The sequence below is a fragment of the Canis lupus genome, chromosome 18 (genome assembly GCF_048164855.1).
Source record: "Canis lupus baileyi chromosome 18, mCanLup2.hap1, whole genome shotgun sequence".
In the NCBI taxonomy this organism is placed as follows: domain Eukaryota; kingdom Metazoa; phylum Chordata; class Mammalia; order Carnivora; family Canidae; genus Canis; species Canis lupus.
In genome coordinates this window covers 6,800,460-6,825,140 of record NC_132855.1, presented here as the reverse complement: position 1 = coordinate 6,825,140, position 24,681 = coordinate 6,800,460, and the positions used below count along the sequence as shown (strand labels likewise).

The 24,681-nt window shown below is 38.7% G+C and overlaps 1 protein-coding gene across 9 annotated transcripts in view; it reads left to right on the top strand.

Moving 5' to 3' along the window:
• MDFIC (MyoD family inhibitor domain containing) overlaps nt 1-24,681 on the top strand; it is a 291,638-nt gene that overhangs the window by 163,524 nt on the left and 103,433 nt on the right. For 2 of the 9 annotated variants that reach the window (XM_072783398.1, XM_072783396.1), the window contains exon 1: nt 24,439-24,589. In XM_072783398.1, the coding sequence (XP_072639499.1) occupies nt 24,505-24,589 (85 nt within the window). In that variant the 5' untranslated portion in view covers nt 24,439-24,504. Of the gene's footprint in view, nt 1-23,225; nt 23,468-24,057; nt 24,206-24,430; nt 24,590-24,681 lie in introns of those variants that run through there. The other 7 variants (XR_012010594.1, XM_072783403.1, XM_072783405.1 and 4 more) reach the window with 5 other exon arrangements.

The window sequence follows — 24,681 nt, the reverse complement described above, 5'->3', positions numbered from 1 at the left end:
TTTCAATCTTTTTGTTTTGTTTTGTTATTTTGTTTCTTGCTGTTGAATTATGTGAGGTTTTTTTAAATGTATTTTTTATATTAACCCCTTACCACATAGATGATTTGCAAATATTTCCTCCCATTTGGTATGTTGATCTTTAATTTTGTTTGATTTCCTTTGCCATATAGAAGCTTTCTAGGTTGATAAATTTTCACCTATTTTTCCTCTTGCTGCCTTTGCTGCTGGTGTCAAACCCAAAAAATCATCACCAAGACTGATGTCAAGGATCTTTCTCCTTATTTTTTTTTCTATGAGCTTTATAGTTTCAGGCCTTATATTGAGGCCTTTAATCCATTTTGTGTTAATTTTGTATATGGTATAAAATAATAGTCCAGTTTTATTCTTTTGCATGTGGCTATCTGGTTTATTCAGCACCATATATCCAGCACAAGAGTCCATCTTTTCCCTTTTATATATTCTTGGCTTCTTTGTCATAAATCAATTGACCATACATGCCTGGGTTTGTTTCTGGATTCTCTATTCTTTTCCATTGATTGATGTATCTGTTTTTATTCCAATGGCATCCTGTTTTGATTTATTATGACTTTGTAATATAGTTGGAAATCACAGCATGACACCTCCAGCTCTGTTGTTCTTCCTCAAGTTTGCTTTATCTATTTGGGCTCTTTAGTGGTTCCATACAAATTTTAGGATTTGGTGGTGGTTCTATGAAATATGCTATTGACATTTTGATAAGGATTTTATTGAATCTATAGATCGTTTGAGGTAATACAGACATTTTAATAACATTCTTCCAATTTAAATATCTTTTTAAAGATATTTATTTATTTATTTGACACAGAGAGTACAAGCGGGAAGGGGGGCAGCAGAGGCAGAAGGAGAAGCAGACTCCCCACTAAGCAGGAAGTCTGACATGGGGCTCAATCCCAGGACCCCTGGGATCATGATCTGAGCCAATGTAGACGCTTAATGGACTGAGTCATGCAGGTGCCCCCATTCTTCCAATTTAAGAGCATGGAATATCTTTCCATTTATTTGGATCCTCTTCAGTTTCTTTCATAGTGTCTTATAGTTATCAGTGTGTAGGTCTTTCACCTCCTTTGTGAAATTTATTCTTAGGTACTTTTTAATGCAACTACAAATGGGATTTTTATCTCAATTTCCACTCTACTATTAGTGTGTAGAAACACAACTGGCTTTTTATATATGGATTTCATGTCTTGCAGCTTTACTGAACTCATTGATGAGTTCTAGCAGGTTTTTTGCTGGACTCTTTAGAGTTTTCTATATATAAAATTATGTTATCTGCAAATAGTGAGAGATCTACTTCTTTTCAATTTGGGTGTGTTTTATTTCTTTTTCTCCTCTAATTGCTGTGGCTAGGACTTCTAATACTATGTTTAATAAAAGGAAAGAGAGTAGGCATCCTTATCCTTGTTTGTTCCTATCCCTCTTGTCAATACTTATTCCTACAGATATTTTTTATACTTTTAATAGTTTTAATAGTAATCTGGTCATGTTTAAGAAAAAGCTATTTCCTCTGAATGGAAATTTTTGCATTTAAAAGAGTGCTTTATTTTGAATAATGTGACTATTTTATTTTACAGTTAATGCAGTATTAAATTTACTTAAAAAATATTTGCTACTAGGCATTTTGTATTAATCACATGAGTACCTATGACCAAACACAGTGACTACTGGCTGAATCAATATTATCTAGATTATGAAGTAACTTTGGTACACTGTGCACAATTGGAGTCTCCTGGCTAGATGTCTTAGATTTCATACTCAGGCTAACGCACTTCCCAAATGCAGAAACTGTCTCTTTTGTGCTATTGTGAAATTTGATTTCACTGCGCTAATGGGACATAACACTCTACTTTTCTAGAGAACTCCTGGCATTTCTCAGCTACATAAAGTCATTTGGTTTATGGCCCTGTAACACTATCCAAGGTATTTAAAATCACACAACTCACAGATCTTATTGCCTTTATTTATTTGGTGACCAGCTGACCTTCAAAGATTCATCAGGAAAGTAAAGACAGGTGGAGTTCACATTAGGAGTTTAGATCAGTTCTGGATTCTTGTAGTTAATGAAAAACTAGCCAGCTTTGATACTGTGTTATTTGTTAAATGGCCATAGATATAATTTCATTTACATTTTGTAGATTTGGGGGGCTTTAGAAATTTACCCAAACTTCTACATTTATTACAGAACCTTTAAAAATAACAGTTAGGGGCAGCTGGGTGGCGCAGTTGGGTTAAACATCCAACTCACAGTTTCAGTCAGGTCATGATCTCATAGGAGGTGAAATGGAGACCCAAGCTGGACTCTGTGCTCAGCATGGAGTCTGCTTGAGATGCTCCCTTTCTTTCTCCTTCTGCCCCTCCTGCTCATGCTCTCTTTCTTTCAAATAAATAAATAAATCTAAAACAACAGCCAAGCAATGAGCACAATGGAAATATGTTCACTACAACTAAAGTTGCTAATTCTTTTACCTGTACTGATTGTATTTTGTTGAGGGTATCAGCAGAAAGGATCTAGGTTAAAAAAATAACTTTTTTATTTGATCATGTAACCCCCTGAAAACCTGTTGTTTTTTTTTTTATGAATTTCTACTACAAAATTTAGAAGAAGCATTTCACGAGTGGTTGAATAGTAAGTTATGTGTTTAAGTAAATAGCTTTTGAGTATTATAACTATATTTCTGTAAAGATTTTGCTGTTCATTCAATATAATGAACTCATATTATGCAAATGTATCCTACTGTTAATATGTATTCACAGCATATGTGGATAATGGTTCCAAAGGAACTGTTATAAGATACACTCTGAATATATATGAAGAATAATAGGTACATGTTATGGGTTCAATGTATAGTAAGGGTCCAAAAGGCAGAATACATGGTTTTATTAATTCTCATTCACTGAAATACTGACGAAACAAAAAGAGACATATTATGGTATAAGTCTGAATACAGATTAAATATATACTACAAATTTAGCAAGCGTTTATGAGCCCTTTGATACTATACAGTAATGTGTTGAGTAGTGTTTTGTTACAGAACATTAGCTGGTCTATAAACATAGAGAATAATTTAGATTGGATAATATAGCTTACATTTGAATAAAACAAAATGCTTAGAAATTCACACCTCTGATCTATTGATCAAACTCTAGGTTTGGTGGGTCTGCTCCCCATAAGGGGGAATGAACTTCTAATGGACTGGTCCTCTCACATGTTAAAATGATCAATTGTGGAGAAAATACTACAAGAAAAACAAAACAAAACCAAAAAACATACCTGAAGGCTATGGTTAAAGATAATAGACAAATGCTGAGATATTTTAGAAGGAAGTTAACACTTGAATGAAGGAAGGAAACAGCATGGTTTGATTTCCTGGTTTATGCAAGCTTTGGACTAAAGGCAAAACATTGAAGTTCCAATAGAAAAACCATGATCTTTTTGGTCTAAGGAATCAGAAGATAGTTCAAGATGGCCATTGTCATGCAAAAATGACAAGTAACTCTGATCGTTAAAGAGCTAGAGAAGAGGAAGCCCAGGTTCTGTGTAAAAACTCTGCCCAAGTGTCTGAAATATGCTTAAGAACTGAAAAAAATTGAACTGAGATTTGAGATACCATAGTTGAGGCAAGTTTTCAATTTGAAAATCAAACAAATTAATTACCTTCCAAGACCAAAAAAAAAAAAAAAAAAACCAACACTCTTCAGAGGAACATAAAGGAATCCAGAGTCTCTGCAATATAATATTTAGGATATAATCCACAATTACTTGACTTAAAAAGAACCAGGAAAATGTGACACAGTTTCAAGAAAAAGAAACAATAGAGGCTGTGATCATTTTCATTGTTGCATAATAAATTATCAGAAATTTAGCAGCATAAAAAATACATTTATTATTTCACAGTTCCCATGGGTCAGGAGTCCAAGCTCAGCTTAGATGAATCCTGTGCTCAGAGTTACAAGATGTTTGCTGGGCTGAGCTTTCATCCAGAAGTTCTGCTGGAAGAATCTGCTTCCTAGCTCCCTAGCTCATTCAGGCTGTTGGCAGAATTCATTTCTTTGTGTGGCTGAGGATCCCAGCTTTTTTGTTAATGGTCAATAGGAGGCCACCTTTAGATAATACAGGCTCCTAATAGTTCCTAGAGGCAACCTGTAGTTCCTTCCGTTGTGGGATTTTTCCTTAATGGCTTTTTATTTAATCAAAAACTGATCAAATTAAAAGGAAGAAGAGTATTAGATCTGAGAGTTGAAATCTACCAACCTCATGAATGATATGGAAAGCAAATCCTTCCTAGTAGAGCCATGAGATGCATGCATCTTTTTGAGAGACTTGGATCCAGAGGGGCCAATTAAACTGTGCCCAATTTTCTAACTTTCAGAAACTAGTAAATAGTAAATGTTACTGTTTTTAATCCACTAAATTTTGGGGTAATTTGCAGCAGTGGAGAACTAATAGACATAAAAATATACCTACTGTTTGCTAGAAATGAGAGGGTAAAAGTAGAAAGCAACATAGATTTTCAATTCTGAATATTCATGAGCAGAAAGGATTCACTTGGGAAATCATAGTCTTAAAAAATCACCTACTGAACTCTCTTCATTTTTTATTCTCGTGCATAGTAAAGTTATGTAACTTGTCAAAAACATAACAGCATGATTTAATTTGGAATTCACTGCCAAAGTATTCTTATTGCCTAGTGAGTTTCTAGTGGCTCTTTCTACATTTGCGTGTTTCTTATCCATTTCTCACTAGCATAGTCTCCTAACTGACCTTAGCAATATTGAATGCCTATGAGGAAAAGACTGAAGATGAACATTGAGTAAAGATGATAGCAAGCAGATACTGTTTATCTACTGTACTAAGCAATGATCAATTGTCCTCCATTAAAGGTCAGATGAATAAAAAATAAAGTGATATTTAGTCTGATTTTAACAAAGTGGGGTGGACAATTGAGAAATGTAGTCATGAATCAAATTTACATAGTTAGGATTACTTCCATGAGCTAATGCTGATGAAGTGCTAAGCACAGTACCTGCTCTAAGTAAAAGTTCCTTAAATATTAGATACCATTATTTTTTTAAGATTTTATTTATTTATTCATGAGAGAGAGAGAGAGAGGCAGAGACACAGGCAGAGGGAGAAGCAGGCTCCATGCAGGGAGCCCAATGTGGGACTTGATCCCGGGTCTCCAGGATCACGCCCTGGGCTGAAGGTGGCGCTAAACTGCTGGGCCACCGGGGCTGCCCAGATACCATTATTTTAGAAATAACTAATTTCTATCTTTGAATTTTTATTAGCATCTATAGAACATGCAGACATAAATTCATGTATAGGTGACATAAAATTATGCATCTCGGCAATGTGTAAATATGTGCACGTTTTTTTTTTCTTTTTGCCTTTCATCTCCTCTGTCAATAGAATGACTTTCTGTATCCTTCCCATGCCCAGAATAGCCCATGTTACCAAACTAAAGTTCATGCTTCTATATTTTTATCTATATACCATCATATTTAAATCTATCTTCTATCTACATCTGTATCTGCTTCCATATCTATGTGCTTATTCTATCCATATTGGTATCTATGTCAATAGCCAAATACCCCAAAATACGCAGTGAACATAATACACAGCTTCACATATATGTTACCTCTGGCGTTCTTTAACAATGGAAGTTAGGTTATATACTACATTTACATGTAAACGTATATTCATGTCTTTAAGGGATTTTTTCTTTTTTGGTTTGAGTTTTATATAATAGTATATTAAATATATTTGTTTCCATTTTGCTTTTGTAACTCAACATTCTGGGAACTGTTTCAACTGAGCTTTAATTCTTTATCTGTAATGACCTTATGCTAGTCTGCGATATGGATCATGGCACAATATATTCAATGACTCTTTTTTTTTTTTTATTCAATGACTCTTTTGATGATGATATTCACATTATTTCCAGTTCTTTTTCCTGAGCATAGTGTTGCCATAAATAACATTGTACATGTATCCTTACCTACTGGAAATTATATTTCTAGGGGGTAGATTCCTAGGAGTTGCCATGGGTAGAGTGGGATATGTAATTTTTCATTTTAACTAAAGTTGCAGATTACTTTCTAAAAGCAGTCTTTTCTATTACCACCAGCATTGTAATTTTTGGTGTTGCCTAAAACAATGGGTATTGTGTTTTCCATCACTATATCCTATATACATATTCTACTTACTTTGCCTTGGTATGAAATTTCCCCTATAGATACAGTGTCACCTATGTATATATGCAACTGCTAAGATTTATATTACTTTATTTTTTACATCTAAGTCCATTTGAAATTGTTTGCCTTTGGCTTAAAATTATAACCTAATTTTTCAAAAAGATAGGGTTATTTCTGATATAATAATTTTTCTTCATTAAATTGAAATACGAACAGTCTGGGTGGCTTAGCAGTTTAGTGCTGCCTTCAGCCCAGGGCCTGATCCTGGAGACCCAGGATCAAGTCCCGCGTTGGGCTCCCTGCATGGAGCCTGCTTCTCCCTCTGCCTGTGTCTCTGCCTTTCTCTCTCTCTGTCTCTCATGAATAAATAAATAAAATCTTAAAAAAAAAATAAAAATAAATTGAAATAAATCATTTGTCATATATACAATTATATTATGGATATGTTCCACTAATTATTTATAAACATGTTCCACTGATATTTTGGTTTATTTCCTTCAATACCATCTTGATTTAGTTACTTTGACCATGTAGAAATATCTGATAACTAGTAAGGCAAGTCCCCCTCAGTGCTCTTGTTTATCATATATTAGGGGAGGCACATAGCTATTCTTATGAATTTATTTTCCCATATTAATTCTAAGATTATTTTACCCCAAAATAAAGAGAAAACAAAAAAATGCAACTGAAATTCTAACTGTAATAACATTAAATGTATAGATTACATTTAAGAGGAATGTCATTTTATAATATTAAGATTTCTCATCTAAGAACAAACTTCCTATTTGTTCAGATTTTCTTAAGCCAGTTGGTAGGATTTTACATTTTTCTTCATATAGGTCATATGTCTTTCCTAAATTTATTTCTAATGATTTCACAATTTTTATCACTTTTGGACAGGAATAATAATCTCATCTCCATTTCTGTTTTCTTATAACCTAAAGAAAAGTTATTAGACTTAAAAAAATATACTTACTTTACCAGTACCTGGGTGGTTCATTCAGTTAAGCATCTGACTCTTGATTTTGACTCAGGTCATGATCTCAGGGTCATGAGATCCAGCCCTGTATGGGACTTAGCACTCAGTGCAGAGTCTACTTGAGATTCTCTCTCTCCTTCTCCCTTTGCCCCTTCCCCTGCTCACGTGTTCTCTAAAATAAATAAATAAAATATTTTGTTAAACCACAAAAAATATATATATTTATTTTATATTCATCCATCCATTTGGGTAGTTACTGTTTTTATTAATCTCCTAATTCTAGGTATACAATCCAACTTCAGGAAAAAGAATTTTACCACCACTCTCCATCTTGTTTATACTGATTGTTTAATTTTCATTTGTGTTAAATTTCCTAGACTCTGGGGATACCTGGGTGGCTCAGTCGATTAAGCATCTGCCTTTGGCTCAGGTCATGATCCCAGGGTCCTGGGATACAGTCCCACATTACGTTCCCTGCTAAGGGAGGAATCTGCTTCTCCCTCTGCCTCTCTCAAATAAATAAATAAGTAAAATATTTAAAATATTTTTCTAGACTCTGAGGACAATATTACATAATAATAGTATTTAATACCTTTTATTAAACTGGGTTTAGTGTTAGCTCTTTAGGGTAATATTTGCTCTTCATTTTGTTAAAGAGGCTATTGTATTTAAATAGTTTTCTCAATTCCTTCTACTTAATGCCTTTACAGGTAATGACTTGAATTTTATCAGATTTTTTTGGCATTCTCTTTAAATCATTTGACATATTTTATTAAGGTGACAAATTTCTCAATCCCAAATCATCCTTGCATAACTGGAATACTGTTTTATCATGTATTATTCTTCTTTTGCAACATGGTAAATTCTATTTGGTATGACTTTAAATTTTAATATATTATAAGTAAGATTTATCTCTACTATTATTTGTCATTTTCTGGTTTGGGAATTAATGTTATTTTAGTCTTTACACAAGGAATAGAAAACTTTTACACCTTCTTCAATTTATACTAGTGTATTTGGCATTTAATTTGTCTATTCTTTGAAGATAAGTGAAAGTCAGTAATGAACCTATATAATTATGGTGGCCTTTTTGATAATAGATCTCAAATCCCTTTTCCAGTTTCCTCAGTGCTAACTGGTTTAATCCATTTTTCCACTTGTGTTAATTTTGATAATTCATATTTTTCTTTTTTCTTTTTTTTTAAGATTTATTTATTTATTTATTTACTTACTTACTTATGAGAGACAGAAGGAGAGAGAGGCAGAGACACAAGCAGAGGGAGAAGCAGGCTCCATGCAGGGAACCCAATGTGGGTCTCGATCCCGGGATTCCAGGATTACACTCTAGGCCGGAGACAGGCACTAAACTGCTGAGCCACCCAGGGATCCCTGATAATACATATTTTTCTACCAAATCATCTTTTCTTCTAGATTTACAAACTTAAAAAAATTGCATGCATGAAATTGTATATCCTGGTCTCTTTTGAATCTTGTTTGTTTGGTGGGGGAGCTAGGTATGGGCTTTTTTTTTTTTTTTTAATTTCAGCTTTATATCATAAGATATTTGAAGTGTATGTCATTGGTGATTGATAGGTGTATATGTTTTCACACACACCCTCATCTGGTTAATTAACATATCATAATTAACATATCTTTCACCTCGGATTAGTGTGTGCATGCTTGTGTGTGTGTGTGTGTGTGTGTGTGTGTGTGTGTGTATTTGGTAGGGACACTTAAGTTTTACTCAGCACATTTCAGTTCTACAATACAGTGCTACCCATAGCTTTCATATTTTACATTGCACCCTCACGCTTTATACCTGGTAGTTTGTGTCCTTTTATCAACCTCTCCCTATAGCCCATACTCCCAGCCCCCTGCAACACTTTTCTACTGGTTCTATGAGTTTAATCTTTTTTTTTTTTGACATTCCATTTATAACTGATACCATGCAATGTTTATCTTCCCCTCGTTTATTTCACTTCACATAATGCTCTCAGTGGTCCATCCACGTTGTCATAAATGGCAGGATTTTCTCTTTTTTAATGACTAATATTCTGTTGTATGTAGTATATATATGTGTGTGTGTGTGTGTGCGCGCACGCGCATGTTTGTGCGTATCATTTTTTCTTCATCAATGGAAAGAGGTTGCTTCCGTGCTTTGGGTGATGGTTATATAGATACATAATTGTCAAAATTTTTCAAGCTAAACATTTATAACTGTATTTTATTACATACCACATCTCAGTTTTTCAAAAAAATATCTGATACTTTAGGGAGATAAAGGAATGCATGCTCTTATCTATAGGTGTGATGGGGAAAATTCAGACACTTAGAGTAAGCACACATTTATCCTTTGGCTGAAGGATAACTCTGGTTATTTGGATTGAGAAGCAAAGAAACAATGATCCTTTGTTCCTGGAACATCAGCCTGAGTACTGGGCATAAAGGCAACTGCCAAGGCTTAAGCTCTCAATATTTCCAAATGGTGTTCTGTTGTACTTTGTGGATTGAGAAAGAATAATTTAGCAAGTTTTTTTTCTATCAGTTTCTATCTATAGATGCATTACAAGTTACCCCAAAACTTCATGGCTTAAACAGCACCCATTTATTAACTCATGGTTTCTGGTATAATGCATCTAGGCAAGGCTTATCTGAGTTTTCTGCTTCAGGGATCTCACAGGCTAAATCAAGGTATCTGCTAGAGCTGTGGTTTCACCTGAAGGTTCAACTGGGGAGGAACTGCCTCCAGGCTCACTTAATGTGGTTTTTGGCAAAGTTCATGTTCTGAGGGCTGTTAACTGAAGGCCACCCTCAGTTCCTTATCATAGGGCAGTGAAAAAGAGTGAATGCCAGCAAGAGATAGAGAAAGTGCCAGCAAGATGGATTTCTCAGGCTTTTGTAACTTAATCACAAAAGATATATACCATAACTTTTCCCTTATTCACTTCATTGCAAACAAGTCACTAGTTCAGCCAACACACAAGGAAAGGGACTGCACAGGAGGTAAGGATCATTGTAGGTCATTTTAGAATGCTGCCCACCCAGATACTTACTAATCTGGCTAGCATAAGAAATACTAAGTATATGTTTTCTGACCTTCGCTATGCATGAGTTATTTTATTTAATAATATTGAGGAATTTACATGATGCTAAAGAGAAAATATAACAGTCCTTAAATATGTCTTCATAGTATATAGTTGTAAGTGTATAATATAAACATTGGCAGGGAATGAAGTAATTTTTCTATGTCATAGATGATTAAATTTGCATTACAATTCATACAGTTAAATACTAAAGGAAACATCATTTGAATAACTATTAATTCAGTTTTCTTAGTCAACTGGATCATTTTCAGAAATACAAATCTGTGCATGGTACATTATAATAGTTTTTATAGTATAGTAGTATAACTTGATTGTATGGACAATTGATTACTTACTGGCTTGATATTTCAGTAACAGAATTTATCCTAAACCAATGAAAATAATTATTTACCTTTAAAGTTGACTTTCTTAGAGAAAGGACCCAAGTAGATAAAATAATTAATGATAGAGGAGAGATCACAACCAGTACCACAGAAATTCAAATGATTATAAGACAATGCTCTGAAAACTTATGTGCTAACAAAGTGGACAACCAGTTTGTTGGACAAATGCCTAGAAACTTACTACCAAAACTGAAATAGGAAAAAATAGAAAATTTGAACAGATCCATGACCGACAAAGAAATTGAATCAGTCATCAAAAGTCTCCCAATAAACAAAAAAGTCCTGGGCTGGATGGCTTCCCAGGGGAAGTCTACCAGACATTTAAAGAAGAGCTAATACCTATTTTCTCAAAATGTTCAGAAAAATAGAAATAGAAATTTCAGACCCATTCTATGAAGCCATCATTAACTTCATTCCAAAAACAACAACTCCAATAAAAAGGAGAATTACAGGCCAATATCTCTGATGAACATGGATGCAAAAATTCTCAATAAAATACTAGCAAATCAAATTCAACAGTGCATTAAAAGAATTATTACAATTAAGTGGGATTTATTCTTGGACCACAAGGTTGGTCCAATATTCACAAGTGCTTCAATATGATACACCACTTAATAAAAAGGATAAGAACCATATCTTGTCAATAGATGCAGAAAAAGCATTTGACAAAAGACAACATCCTTTCCTGATAAAAACCTTCCACAAATTAGAGATAGAACATGCCTGAACATCATGACGGCCATATACCAAAGACCTTCCCTTAATATTATCCTCAATGGGGCAAAATATTATCCTCAATGGGGCAAAGCCTTTCCACTATGGTCAGGAACAAGACAAAAATGTCTAGTCTCACCATTACTATTTAACAATAGTGGAAGTCAGCTCAGCTATCAGACAACAAAAATAAATGCAACCAGATTGGCAAGGAAGAAGTCAAACTCTCACTAGATGCAGATGAAACTCTATGTAGAAAACATGAAAGACTCCACCCCAAAATTGCTATAATTATACATGAACTCAGCAAAGTCACAGGATATAAAATAAATGTGCAGAAATCTGTTGCAGTTCTATACACCAATAATGTAGGAGCAGAAAGAGAAATCAATGAATTGATCCCATTTGTAATTGCATCCAAAACAAGAAGATATCTAGGAATAAACTTAACTAGAGAAGTAAAAAAATCTATACTCTGAAAACTACAGAACACTTATGAAAGAAATTAAAGAGGATTTGAAGAAATGGAAAGCATTCCATGCTCATAGATTAGAAGAACAAACATTGTTAAAATGTCTACACTACTCAAAGCAATCTATACATATAATGCAAGCCCCATCAAAATACCACTAGCATTTTTCATAGAGCTAGATCAAACAATCCTAAAGTTTATGTGGAACCACAAAAGACCCTGAATAGCCAAGCAATTCTGAAAAAGAAAAAACAGGAGGCATCATGATTCCAGACTTCAAGCTCTATTAAAAAATTGTAGTCATCAAGACATTATGTTATTGGGACAAAAGCAGACATATAGATTGATGGAACAGAATAGAGAACCCAGAAATGGACCCAGAGCTATATGGTCAACTAATCTTTGACAAAACAGGAAAGAATATCCAATGGAAAAGAAGACAGTCTCTTCAATAAATGGTGTTGGGAAAACTGGAGAGTGACATGCAGAAGAACAAACCTGGTCCAGTTCCTTACACCATACACAAAATAAATTCAAAATGGTTGAAAGACCTAAGTGTGAGATAGGAAACCATCAAAATCCTAGAGGAAAAGATAGGCAGGAACCTCTTTGACCTTGGCCAGAGCAACTTCTTACTTGACATGTCACCATGGGCAAGGGAAACAAAAGCAAAAATGAAGTATTGGAACTTCAAGATAAAAAGCTTCTGCACAGCAAAGGAAACAATCAACAACATGAAAGGGAGAAGATGTTTGCAAATGACATATCTGATAAAGGGTTAGTATCCAAAATCTATAAAGAACTTACTAATTAGGGATGCCTGGGTGGCTCAGCGGTTAGGCATCTGCCTTTGGCTCAGGGCGTGATCCTGGAGTCCTGGGATTCAGTCCCACATTGGGATCCATGCATGGAGCTGCTTCTCCCTCTGCCTATGTCTCTGCCTCTCTCTCTGTCTCTCATGAATAAATAAATAAAATCTTTAAAAAAAAACAAAAACAACTTACTAATTCAACACCCAAAAAAACCAACCCATTTAAGAAATGAGCAGAAGACATGAATAGATATTTTTCCAAGAAAGACATCCAGATGGCTAACAGACACATGAAAAGATGCTCAAACATCACTCATCATCAGGAAAATACAAATCAAAACCATGATGAGCTACCATCTCACACTTAACAGGATGGCTATGATTAACAAAAGAAACAACTGATGTTGGGGAGGATGCAGAGACAAGGAACTCACTTGTGCTATTGGTGAGAATCCAAACTGGGGCAGCCACTCTAGAAAACAGTATAGAGTTTCCTCAAAAAGTTAAAAATAGAACTACCCTACAATCCCAGCAATTGTACTACTAGATATTTACCCAAAGCATACAAAAATACAGAATCAAAGGGGCACATGCATCCCAGTGATTATAGGAGCATTATCAACAATAGCCAAACCTTGGAGAGAACCCAAATGTCTGTCAACTGATGAATGGATAAAGAAGATATAGTGTACATATACACAACATAATATTACTCGGCCATCAAAAAGAATGAAATCTTGCCATTTGCAATGGCATAGATGGATCTAAAGTATATAATGCTAAGTGAAATAAGTCAGTTACAGACAGATACCATATCATCTCATTTACATGTGGAGTTTAAGAAAGAAGACAGATGAATGTATAGGAAGGAGGAAAAGAAAAGAGACTCTAAACAAGAAATCCGTAAGAGATTTATCCATAAGATACTCTAAACAATAAATAGCAATGAGTGTTGATGGAGGGAGCTGGGTAGGGTTTGGGTTAAATGAATGATGAGTATTTAAGGAAGGCGCTTGGTATGATGAACACTGGGTGTTGTATATAAGTAATGAATTACTGAATTCTGTTCCAGAGACCAATATTGCACTGCATGTTAACTACCTAAAATTTAAATTTAAAATATGATAATAATAATAATAAGCCAATGTATTAGAATCCTTCACCATGAAAAAAAGTTGGCTGTCTAAAATATTGATATTTTAAAATTCATCAAGTATAGTACTATTATTACACACTTAAAATAGGGAAACAAAATGATTTGAAAATACTTCTAATGTGAAAAGAAACTGTTCTCTTTTATTCAATAGTTTGAAGTTACCGTTGGGCTGCTACTGAATACAATAAATTACATACACATGGGTAAAAGTTTTTTATTTTTATTTTTTAAAATTTTTATTTATTTTTATTTTTTTTAAAGATTTATTTTTTATTTATTTATGATAGACAGAGAGAGAGAGAGAGAGAGAGAGGCAGAGACACAGGAGGAGGGAAAAACAGGCTCCATGCCCGGAACCCGACGTGGGACTCTATCCCGGGACTCCAGGATCACACCCCAGGCAAAAGGCAGGCGCTAAACCGCTGAGCCACCCAGGGATCCCCAGTAAAAGTTTTTATTAATTGTGATCATCATCCATAATCCTAGAAGCACGATTCTTACAAGTAGAGGTTATGACTTGGAGGAATTTTAACAACAACAAAAAAAGGAATGATGTTGAGCTTATTAGAGACTAAAAAAAAAAAATGGTTTTCTTTCATTTCATCTCACTTAAAATGTACAATTTTTTAATGTATCTGTTGCCCTGGGTCAAAGGCCACTAGGGAAATATTTCAAACTGCTGACTGTTTTACAACGGTTTTCATCTTTCTCTTGGATTAAAGTTTCAAGTTCTCAGAAGTCTTCTTTTCCCCTTGGCCCATTGTCTACTCTGGCTTGAGGGGCTAGGGGACAGGTGTGGCCCCTTAAGAGCCATTGAGTGTTGGAAAGCATGAGTTTAGCAGAGCCAAAGACAAGAGTGATTTATGTTTGTTATGCTAAACTAAAAATCAGAATCATAGCTTAATCTTACGTAACCTTGCTTTTAATGCAGTTATGGTTACTTTGTGAATTACATTCCATTTTATTTTATTTATTTATTTTTAAAGATTTATTTATTAATGAGAGACACAGAAAGAGAGAGAAGCAGAGACAGAGGCAGAGGGAGAAGCAGGCTCTCAGCAGGGAGACCCATGCAGGACTCCATGGATCCCAGGATCACGCCCTGAGCCGAAGGCAGAGGCTCAACCAGTGAGCCACCAAAGGATCACTACATTCAATTTTAGAAAAGATTTTTTAAAAGCTATGCTAAGAAAATCCTAAACCCTCTCCAAAAATTGATTTAGCAGGAAAAAAAAAATTCTAGATGGTCCTAAGAAGTTACTTCCTTCTGGTTGTGAAGGTATGCACATCCTGTAGGAAACAGGTGTAGTGTCTCTAATGCTGAATGATCACCACCATGTCTGTCAGCTAGTATCGGAAAAGCGAGTGCCCTGGGTCTCAGTACAGACCAAAGAGAATATTCCAAAGGCATTCTAGCAATTTTAAATGTCATGGTTTCATTTTGTAAAGGTTTGTTTCAACCTTATCCTTCTTATCATCTTGCCATTGATGGTTTTATGTGACTTAGAGATCTCCTTTTATTTTGAAATAACTTTGTAATTGTACCTTTCCTTCTCTCTTGTTTAAGAAATTACTGGATAATGGGCTTTCCAAATACCCCCTTCTTCATTACAAAGAGACGCAGGAGAGATTCTCTGTTCTTTAGAGATTAAAAAATGAAGACTGTAGGATTAAGAGATAAATGACCCCAACTCTAACCGATGTCCTACTCCAGCAACATCATAGGGCAACAATAATTCTCTCGGTGGTATCAGTGGTGCAGTTTTTGCTGTAAATACAAACGAGCCTTCCAAACTTTTTTTTTTTTCCTACCACTGTCAGGTAGATTTTTGCCAGTACAATGTGGCCAATAACATCCATACCTCAGTAGGATTGATGTCTGATCACTGGGGAAAATTGAACATTCTCATTATTAGAGAGTTTAAAAAAAACTTAGTCTAAAACTAACATAAAACTGTTAATTAACTATACTGAAATTAAAATTTTAAAAATTCATAAAATTTTTAAAAACTTAGGCTAGAAATCCCTCTGATAGGATTCTGAGATGAATTGAAAGTTTCTGGACTGTAAAACGAGGTCCTGTTTTGCACTAGGCCCACCTGTCCTAAGAAGTGCAAAAGAACAGGTGCAGGGCTTGGAATTCTCTGACTGCTCTCACTGTACCTTCCTCCTTCCTACCTTCTCCTCTGGTTGAATCCTCTTTAAGCAAGCTCTCCTCCAAACCCATATCATTCTTCAAATTGTTCTCTCCACACAGGGTTTGATGCCACCCCTCGTGCCCTATCCCAGGCCCCAGTTCCTACTACTTACCACAAATCACATATTTTAATCTCTTCTTTATCTGTCCTTTCTCTTTTAGAGGGGACTTGGTCTCTAATTCCGGGCTGCTCTTGCACATTCCCAAGGCACCCCTTTGTCTTCTTCACTAACCAATCTCTGTCCTTACGTATTTCTGCGTGTGTCTACGTGGTGAATGTCTACCTGCCCCAGGTCTCTCAAACTTTATGAAGGCTTCACTTTCCATTATCTCCCACTGTTTAGCATCTTGCATTCGAAGAAAAGAATTCTGTACTGCCAGGACCTAACCGGTACGTAAGTGTTCTCTATTTAACCTCTCTCAAATTTTATCTGCTTATTTATAGAGGGGGAATTGTTGACAGGGCTGCACTTTGTCTAGAGGCTCAGGGATACCTAGAAATAGCATTCAATCATCTCTCTGGGCATTCCATGACTCAGTCAAGGTGACATGTAAAAAACACCTTCATACCTGGCATTGAAATGAAAGCCTATCGGGATAATCCAGGATGATCTCTTCATTTTAAATACTTATTAATGTATTTATTTATAGAGAGTGAGAAAAGAAGACATACCTTTGTATAGGTTGGCTGTGGTAACCATAGTATTCTGGCTGCTGACCTCTAACACAGATAAATTAGGTAATCGTATCTGTAGTGATTTTAGATACCCCTCCCCCAGTATATATGTGACGACATCCTCATTTCTTCTCATTTTATTGCCCGGCGTGTGATAATCTACCAAATACAAATTCAGATGAGTCATTATCATCATCGTCCTCTCTGACCTCTCCATGCTTCCCCCCTCTCCCCCACCACCGCCCTTCTCCTTCTTTTCCTCCTTCTTCTCTGCGTAGTTGTTGTCATTGTTTTGAACCTCCGAAAGAAGTGGGTTAATCAGTACCTTGTTACATGGAACATTATCATTACTGGTCTGTGCAAGTCCCATTTCTTGCACATACGCTTGTTGGCATATATATATGTTTTTTTTTTTATTCCTGTTCACTCTTTTCCTTCCTCCCATAGATTACCATTGTAAAATGTTTATGTAAGTCCTTTTGCTTGTGTGTAGTCTTATAAATTGTGTTGTTTTGGGTGCACATATTTTTAATCATTAATTGATGCTGTGCTAAAATTATATTGTTTCTTACTCTTTTCACTAAATACAGTGTTTTAAAGATTATTTATTTATTTATTTATTTTGCTATCATGTGCATATAATCTGTCTCCTACTAGTTACACAATACCCCATGCTCTGCATTCACCCCATCCTGCTCTCCCAGAGATGGCTATACAGGTTGATTCCGACTCCAGCCACCAAAATAATTGGCAGTAAATAATCTATGCCCCCTTATGGGCCTGGGTACATTTTTGGGGTACTACGAACATAAGCACAAGACTCCTAGAATTAGAATTCCTAATTCCTAGAATTAGGAAGACGATGAGCTATTTATATCTTTGTGTTTCATACATTAATTCTTTCCTTTAAACTCTGGCACATTATTTGCACAGAGACTAATGTTGGGCCCCTGGGGTAGCAGGAGAATAGTATGGGACTCCAAGTGCCTGGGGTGCAGAGGCTGCTTAAGTAGGAGAGATGAAAGTAATGGAAGGCAGGAGGGGATTCAAGAAAATCTTGCCTTTTTTCCATAGTCTATTAGAAGTCTCAGGATCATCTTCCAAACGTCTCTGTCATGATGGTCAGTTTTAGCAGATCAGTGATCATTTTCAGGGGCCGCTTTTATTCATTACTTTTCCACAGTACCTGGTATATCCAGGTTTGCTTTCTGTCTACCAAGAAAAAGTCTTATTGTCTCTTGCGTCTGATGTGCCCATTTCCATTTCTGTCCTCACCCACCCTGTTCTTATCTGACATGTGCCACTGTGTGGCTTACTGTCTCCCTGCCTTCCTTCAAAACACAAGCAGAAAAGTACAGTGACAGCAAGGAAATACCCCGAAGGCCAGAGCCCCGGGCCAGAGCAGTCAGCCAACTGGAAGGGACACTAACCAAGGGCTTGGCGGGGAAGGAAGGACATGTCAGACTCCTCCAGCAACACGAGATCCTGTGCCCAGTTCTTTGGTCACATATTTACAACAGAAAATCTTTGAAATTCCTAAATATAAGATCAGGTGATGCCCTTTCTTCACCATCACTTAAAAAGGATGAATTCATTTACCTGACTTAGCTGGATGACTGGAACAGGAAGCCTGGATGTCAAGAAGCTTCCACTCTGTAGTGCCAGCCCTGTAGCAAACCCACTGGCAACCTTTGCCAAGTCATATAACTCCTGCGGGGCTTTCCCACCCTTGTGCGTTTGCATGCGTTACCCCTTCTTTCTGGAATTCCCTGAGCTCCTCGGCAGGCAAACTTTTACTCATCGGCAATACTCGGTTCGATATTGTCATTACTCTGAAACATCCCCTGACTGTCCCCACCTACGGTACGGCTGAGCAATTCGGTGCTGCTTTTCTTCGTGTTCGTGTAGTACAATTATTCCTTATTTGACTGTCCCTGTCCCCCCTGCTCCCTGCCCCTCCCCCTGGCACTACACACCAGGAGCTCCTACTGTTCGCTCTGTTTTTGAATAGACAAAGTGTGCGACACGCCGTTTGACACACAGTAAATACTCTGTATACATTTGTTGAGCTTCATGAACTTTTCTTTATGTCTCTTTGCATGTTAAATGAAGGAGCTGGGCAAGATGGTGGCTTTCAAATGTTAAAAAAATGGATGGGTTTTCTCATTTAAAAAATTTGAAGGGACGGACTGATGTGTTAAAAAGAGGAAAGTGCTCTATTTGAAGTAAGAAATGGGATTCCAGAAACCTGTCCACTTGACCTCTCCTCTTCGAGAAAGCACTAGGAGGTGGAGAAACACAGTTAAAACAAATTGGCCTAGAATCACGGTTGCTCATTTCCCTTGCAGCTATAAAAATGTAATTCTGTGAAAGATATTCTTTCAAGTAGCAACAATTTTTTATGTGAACATTTTTTGGTAAGATTTTTTCCTGAAATGCAAAAACACTGACCTGCTTCCCTAAGAAACAGAATGCAGTACTAATGTAGCAGAATCTTTTTTAATGACCTAGACCCTCGTTAGGAACATTCACTGTTTCACTGGGCTGAATTCACAAAGGCACCGTTATGACGTGTTTATTTTCCTGTATCTTCCCTATCTGTCATCTGCCATTTCTTCTGCTGTCATTTTTTCTGACCTAATAGCTCCCTTAGCTAATGTCTTTTTCTCAAAGCCCCTGCGCCCTAAATTTTTTGTGAGCTAAAACAATAAAGTTTGTTTAGAGGTGTGTGTTCACACACACACACAAATGAGTAGGATTTGAGAACGTCGATGGCCATTGTGTTGGCATGATGTGAAGGTCATAAAGGTTATTTTTGGTTTTTAGAGTCTTAGGGTTATTTCCTAGTTTCTGTGACCTGGGTTTTGGGCTTGCTAAAGTCACACTTCCACATAAATGAGGTAGGTTGGTGTTTTCTAGAAAAACTAATCTTGGTACAATCTGGGAATGACTGAATGAATACACCTTAAATGATATAAAGCATTTAAACCTTTTTTTTTTTTTAACAAAGCAAATGATAGAATATATTTTAGTATGAACCCCTAGTGTATATTTATAAATGATACACAAGTGCTTTTGTACTGTTATATACATTATATAATTACAAATAATAAAATAAAAAATTAAAATGCTCATGTTAAATATTTTCTCACATTCCAGAGAATTGTTTTGTGTACCACCTGGGATGCTTGCACGATTACACAGCCTGCTTGTAGAACTCTGGTTTAAATAACTGTGTGAGAGGGAACGCCTGGGTGGCTCAGCAGTTGAGTATCTGTCTTTGGCTCAGGGCGTGATCCCGGAGTCTCAGGATCAAGTCACCCATCAGGTTTCCTGCATGGAGCCTGTTTCTGCCTGTGTCTCTGCCTCTCTCTCTCTCTCTCCCCCCCTCCTCCCTCTGTGTCTCTCATAAATAAGTAAATAAAATCTTAAAAAAAAAAAAAAAAACTGTGTGAGGATATTAACTTTGACTTTAGCTATGCCAATAAGCCTCGGCCCAAGTGAAAACTAATTGAGCTGCTTTTCAAGACCTCAAATCAAAATTTTTAGCTCCTGTACCTAACATGTGGCCTAGTATATTGTAGGTGCACAATAAATGTTTGATGAATGTTGAATGAACGATGAAGATTAGTCCATAAGGATGCTTTATAAACTCATTTAATTCATTTTATCTGCTTGGCTCACGTCAGACTTCTCTCACAATGTATTCACATTATATCATCACTAGTATGTATATCACTAGGCAGAAATGGTTGTAATACACATAGGGATTTCAGTGGTAAAGGGCTTTGAGCCAAGACTGGAGCATTTAATTGCAATGGAAGGCTGGTCCCAGGGACGGTTTCCACCCATCCAGTTCACAATAGTATGAGGTGTTGCAAAATCTGGTTTAACAAAGCCCGTGGTGTGATACCCATGGGTTTCTGGGATGGTGGGTGGGGCACTGGCAGCAGTAGTAACTAAGTAATGGTAGTCTTAAGCCAGAGAGATAACAGTATTAGGACATTGGGAAGGGCATGGAGAAAGGAAGAGGGGCCAGTGAGGACACCTTTGTATTGAGTTTCAGGGCCTAGCTGTGTCTTAGGCCTCCTGCTCTTACAGTACATGTTCATCTTGGGGGCTCATAACTTCTAGCCAGTGAAATATCATCTATGTGCTTATATTCCAAACACCCATCCAGCAACATTCTGGATGCTTCCAATTAGTGTCGCAGGCAGGCACCTCAGACACTACATCATCTTCATGATTAATTCAGCAGCTTTTCCCAACCCTGCTTCTCCTAAATGTTTTCCATCTCCATGGGTAGTATTACCACCCTCCACCTAGATGCAGAAACCTGGAAGTCCCCTTTGATTCCCCTAGCTCCCCACCTTTGACCTCTGTTTGGTTTCATTCCCACTGCCAGCATCATCCCTTGCTTGCTTATTGGACTCCCGAGCTCTGGTCTCAGAGCTTCCATTGCTTTACACGTTATGCCAGAGTGGCTATTATAAACTGAAATTTGGGTAATATATCCTCCTTGTTCAAGGCTAGTAAGACCCCCTTTTTTCTAGAGCTCCATCCCCATCATTCGGCCTCCCCACATGGCTCCTTCTACCTGGAGCAGTCTGTTTCTCCTCTTTTCACTCTCTCCTTCTGGTCTCAGCAGAGACATAATTTTTTTCCAGGAGCTTTCCCTTGACTCCTAGAGCAGACTCCACCTCCCTTCTAGGTTACTATCCTAGCATCCCAGAACTTCCCTTGCCATGCCACTCAGCAACTCTTGTTGAGTGGTTGTGTATCTGTATTTCCTTCTAGACTGCGAACACCATGAAGGCAGTGGGCACATTTATCATCTTCGTAACTATGTCCCCAGCACCCACAACAGTGCTGCCGTACGCCTCCATACATATTTGTTGAATACAAGAATGAGAGAATGAGAGCACAGAGTGCTGCTCATCAGTAACCCAGCTAAGGGATTAGTCAGACTCAACAAACACATCAAGGGATGGGGTAAATGGGCAGCTTGGAGAACACTTAGGAGCCCACAATTTCTGGTCTATCAGATACCACCTTTACACCTTGCAAAGGTATAACCTGAATTTACCTACAGAAGCAAGATGGTGTGCCTTATACTTTGATAGATTTGAGTTCTAAATTCTAACATTGTAATCCTGGCAAGTTAGTGGTAGAGCTGATGTAAGAATTCGTTGAGAAAGTTTGTGTAAAGTGCCTGCACGGTTACCTGGTATTCAGATGTGGCCCTTGTGATCTAGTCATCATGCCATGCTCAGTGTAATCCATCGAAATGCTTCTGCTGTATAATAACAGTTAACACTTTTGAGTACGTACCTGTCCTCATATCTGCCATTCTTCCAAGTGGTATGGGAGAATTATCTTTTTATATTTTTTCTATTTTAATTATTTTATAATTATTTTTATAATTATCTTACTGTCCCCATGGGACTCTGTGAGGCGATTCTCTTACAATCCTTACTTTATGAGGCAACCAAGGCATAGATAGTTTGACTAAGGTGCCCAAAGTCACACAGCTGAACAAGATACAGCATTTGATCATCCTCATGATTCTGTAACACAGCCTCTCACTTATTCCTAATATTTTTATTTAAATTTCATTCCTTCTCCACTAAAAAGTAAGATATTTAAATTCAAGGAGTACTGATTGAATCATCTACCGTGTGCGCAACATTGAGTACTCTACGTGAAATTACCAAATACGTATTGACTATGACTTTCTATAAGAGGGGAGTAACTTACTGATATTCATGGACTTTAACATCTTTGTGAGGGGATAAAAAATAAGAGTCAAGGAAATAGTATGAAAAGGATGAAAATCTTTCAGAGTGGTTACTTCCTATGGTGTTCTTTTGATTGCAGATAACGCTGCGGTACACAGTGATGCTTCGTAAATGTTCATTTTCTAACGGCAGTGCAGTTTTCAGAACTGATCGGCATGATTCCAGAGTCCAGGCCCCTGTACAAGTTTTCAGGAAAGTTAAAGCACTTTTATGCATACCATATCTGCAGCTTCTAAACTAAAAACAAACAGAAGAAAACAAAATGTGTTAGTCATAGGTCATTAGGGAAAATGTCATTTGTCTTTTGGTGAGTATGGTCTTAATAACTGTCATCAGAAACTTCAAAGTCTGTCTTTTTCAGGTTTAATTGAAAGTAAGTTTGGTTGCACGGACTCTAAAGCTAAGAAACAGACCTTCTCAATTAATTAGAATCAGTTCCAATTGGTTTTTTGGAGAAGTCCCTGGGATACGATTCATGATACACCTAGAAAGATGTATCTATCCAGTGGACATTTTTTTTTCCATTTTGATAACATGACCGCCATTCCTCTCTTGTCCTAGAGAGTCAGAGAGTGAGTTTGTTCTACCCTTTTACAAATGAATTCTGCATTTCACTGACAGTGGGGGAAAAAAGAGCAAAAGTTATTTGAATATATTATTCAAGTATTTTATATCTGCAAATTACTTTGTACTTGTTCTTCTAGGCTCATCCGATTAAGCTACAATCAGAACGTCTGAGAGTTAGTGGGCTTGCTGCTTCCGACCACAAGTTTATCTTGCCACAGAAGCCGACCAGCTTGCAGTAGGCCTGGCTTGGGGGCCCTGGGCCAGGGCTTCCTCAACTTGTCTGCCCAGATGCCTGCAGTTGATTCAAGCAAGTGCAACAGGTTTTCCAGATCTAAGGATCCTGTTTGACCGGAATAGAGACTTGAAAAAGAGACTAAAGGTAACTTCAGGGGCATAGATTAAGAGTTGAAGCACTCCGCGAGGGGGTCAAGTTTTCCAAACCACGCTTTTGCTGTCCTAGCCCACCAGTAAGGTTCGATCTGTTACTTGTACTTTTATGGGTTTCGCATTGCCCAGCCCAAAGGTCTCCTCTCCCGGTGTCAGGGAGTTCCCCGATCTTCAGCAGGTCTGGGGCAGGCCGTGGGGAGAGGGGATGGGTGAGCCTGGCCGGGCCCAGCCGAGTCCCTCCTTAGCCCCCGCCCCGGCCTCCGGCCTCCTGACCCGGGCAGCGCGGGGCTGCAGCGAGCCCGCGTCGCACCGCCCCCTGCCTCGGGCCGCCCGCCAGGAGTTCGAGGCCTCCCGATCCGGATGTGATGAAAAAGAGCCACCGAGGGAGAAGTGTTTGAGGAGCGGAGGGGGGCGGAGGGGAAAGGAGGCCGAGAGGGGACGCGCCCCTCGGCGGGCAGCGGGGAGCCGGGAGCCGGGAGCCGGGAGCGGGCCGGACCGAGCGGGCCGCGGAGGGGGGCGGGGGCCGGGGAGCCGGGGGCGGGGGGGCGGGCGCTGCAGTGTCGGGGCCGAGCCGGAGGGAGGCGGGGAGCGCCGCGCAGGGGCGGCCGCCGGGCCACCGGGCCGCAGGGGCGAGATGCCGCCGCCGCGCCGCTAACTTTCCGGGCGGAAGAGGAGGAGGAGGAGGAGGAGGAGGAGAAGGGGCTCCGAGAGAGCTGGGGGGGATGCCGAGGTAGGTGGCGGCCCGCCGCGGGGGGAGGAGCAGGGCTTGGGGCGCCCGGCGCGGGCTGGCGGAGCCGGGCCCCCCGCCCCTGGCAGCGTGCGGGGCGGGGGGGCGCAGTTTCAAATCAAAACTTGTCCGGGGTGGGGTTTGGGGGAGGCGGCGGAGGGGCGGGCGTGCGGGGGTGTGAGCCGCGCTCTACAAACACTTCTCTCCCTCTCCCCCCGCCCGGAGCAGTCGGCTGTCGGCGGCCAGCGCCTAGGAGCCTTCCCGGCCGCCCGGGGCGCGGAGCCCGGCGCGTGCAGCGGCCCATGTCCGGCGCGGGCGCGGCGCTCGCTCCCGGGCCCCAGCGCGGGGCCGAGGCGGGCGGCGGCCGGCAGGGCGCCCCAGCCCAGGGTGAGTGCGGGCCCGCTTGCGCTGCAAGCCGCGGGGTCGCCGTGCGTCCCGGCGGGGGAGGGGGGCGGGGGGCGGGGGCCGGGGCCGGGCTG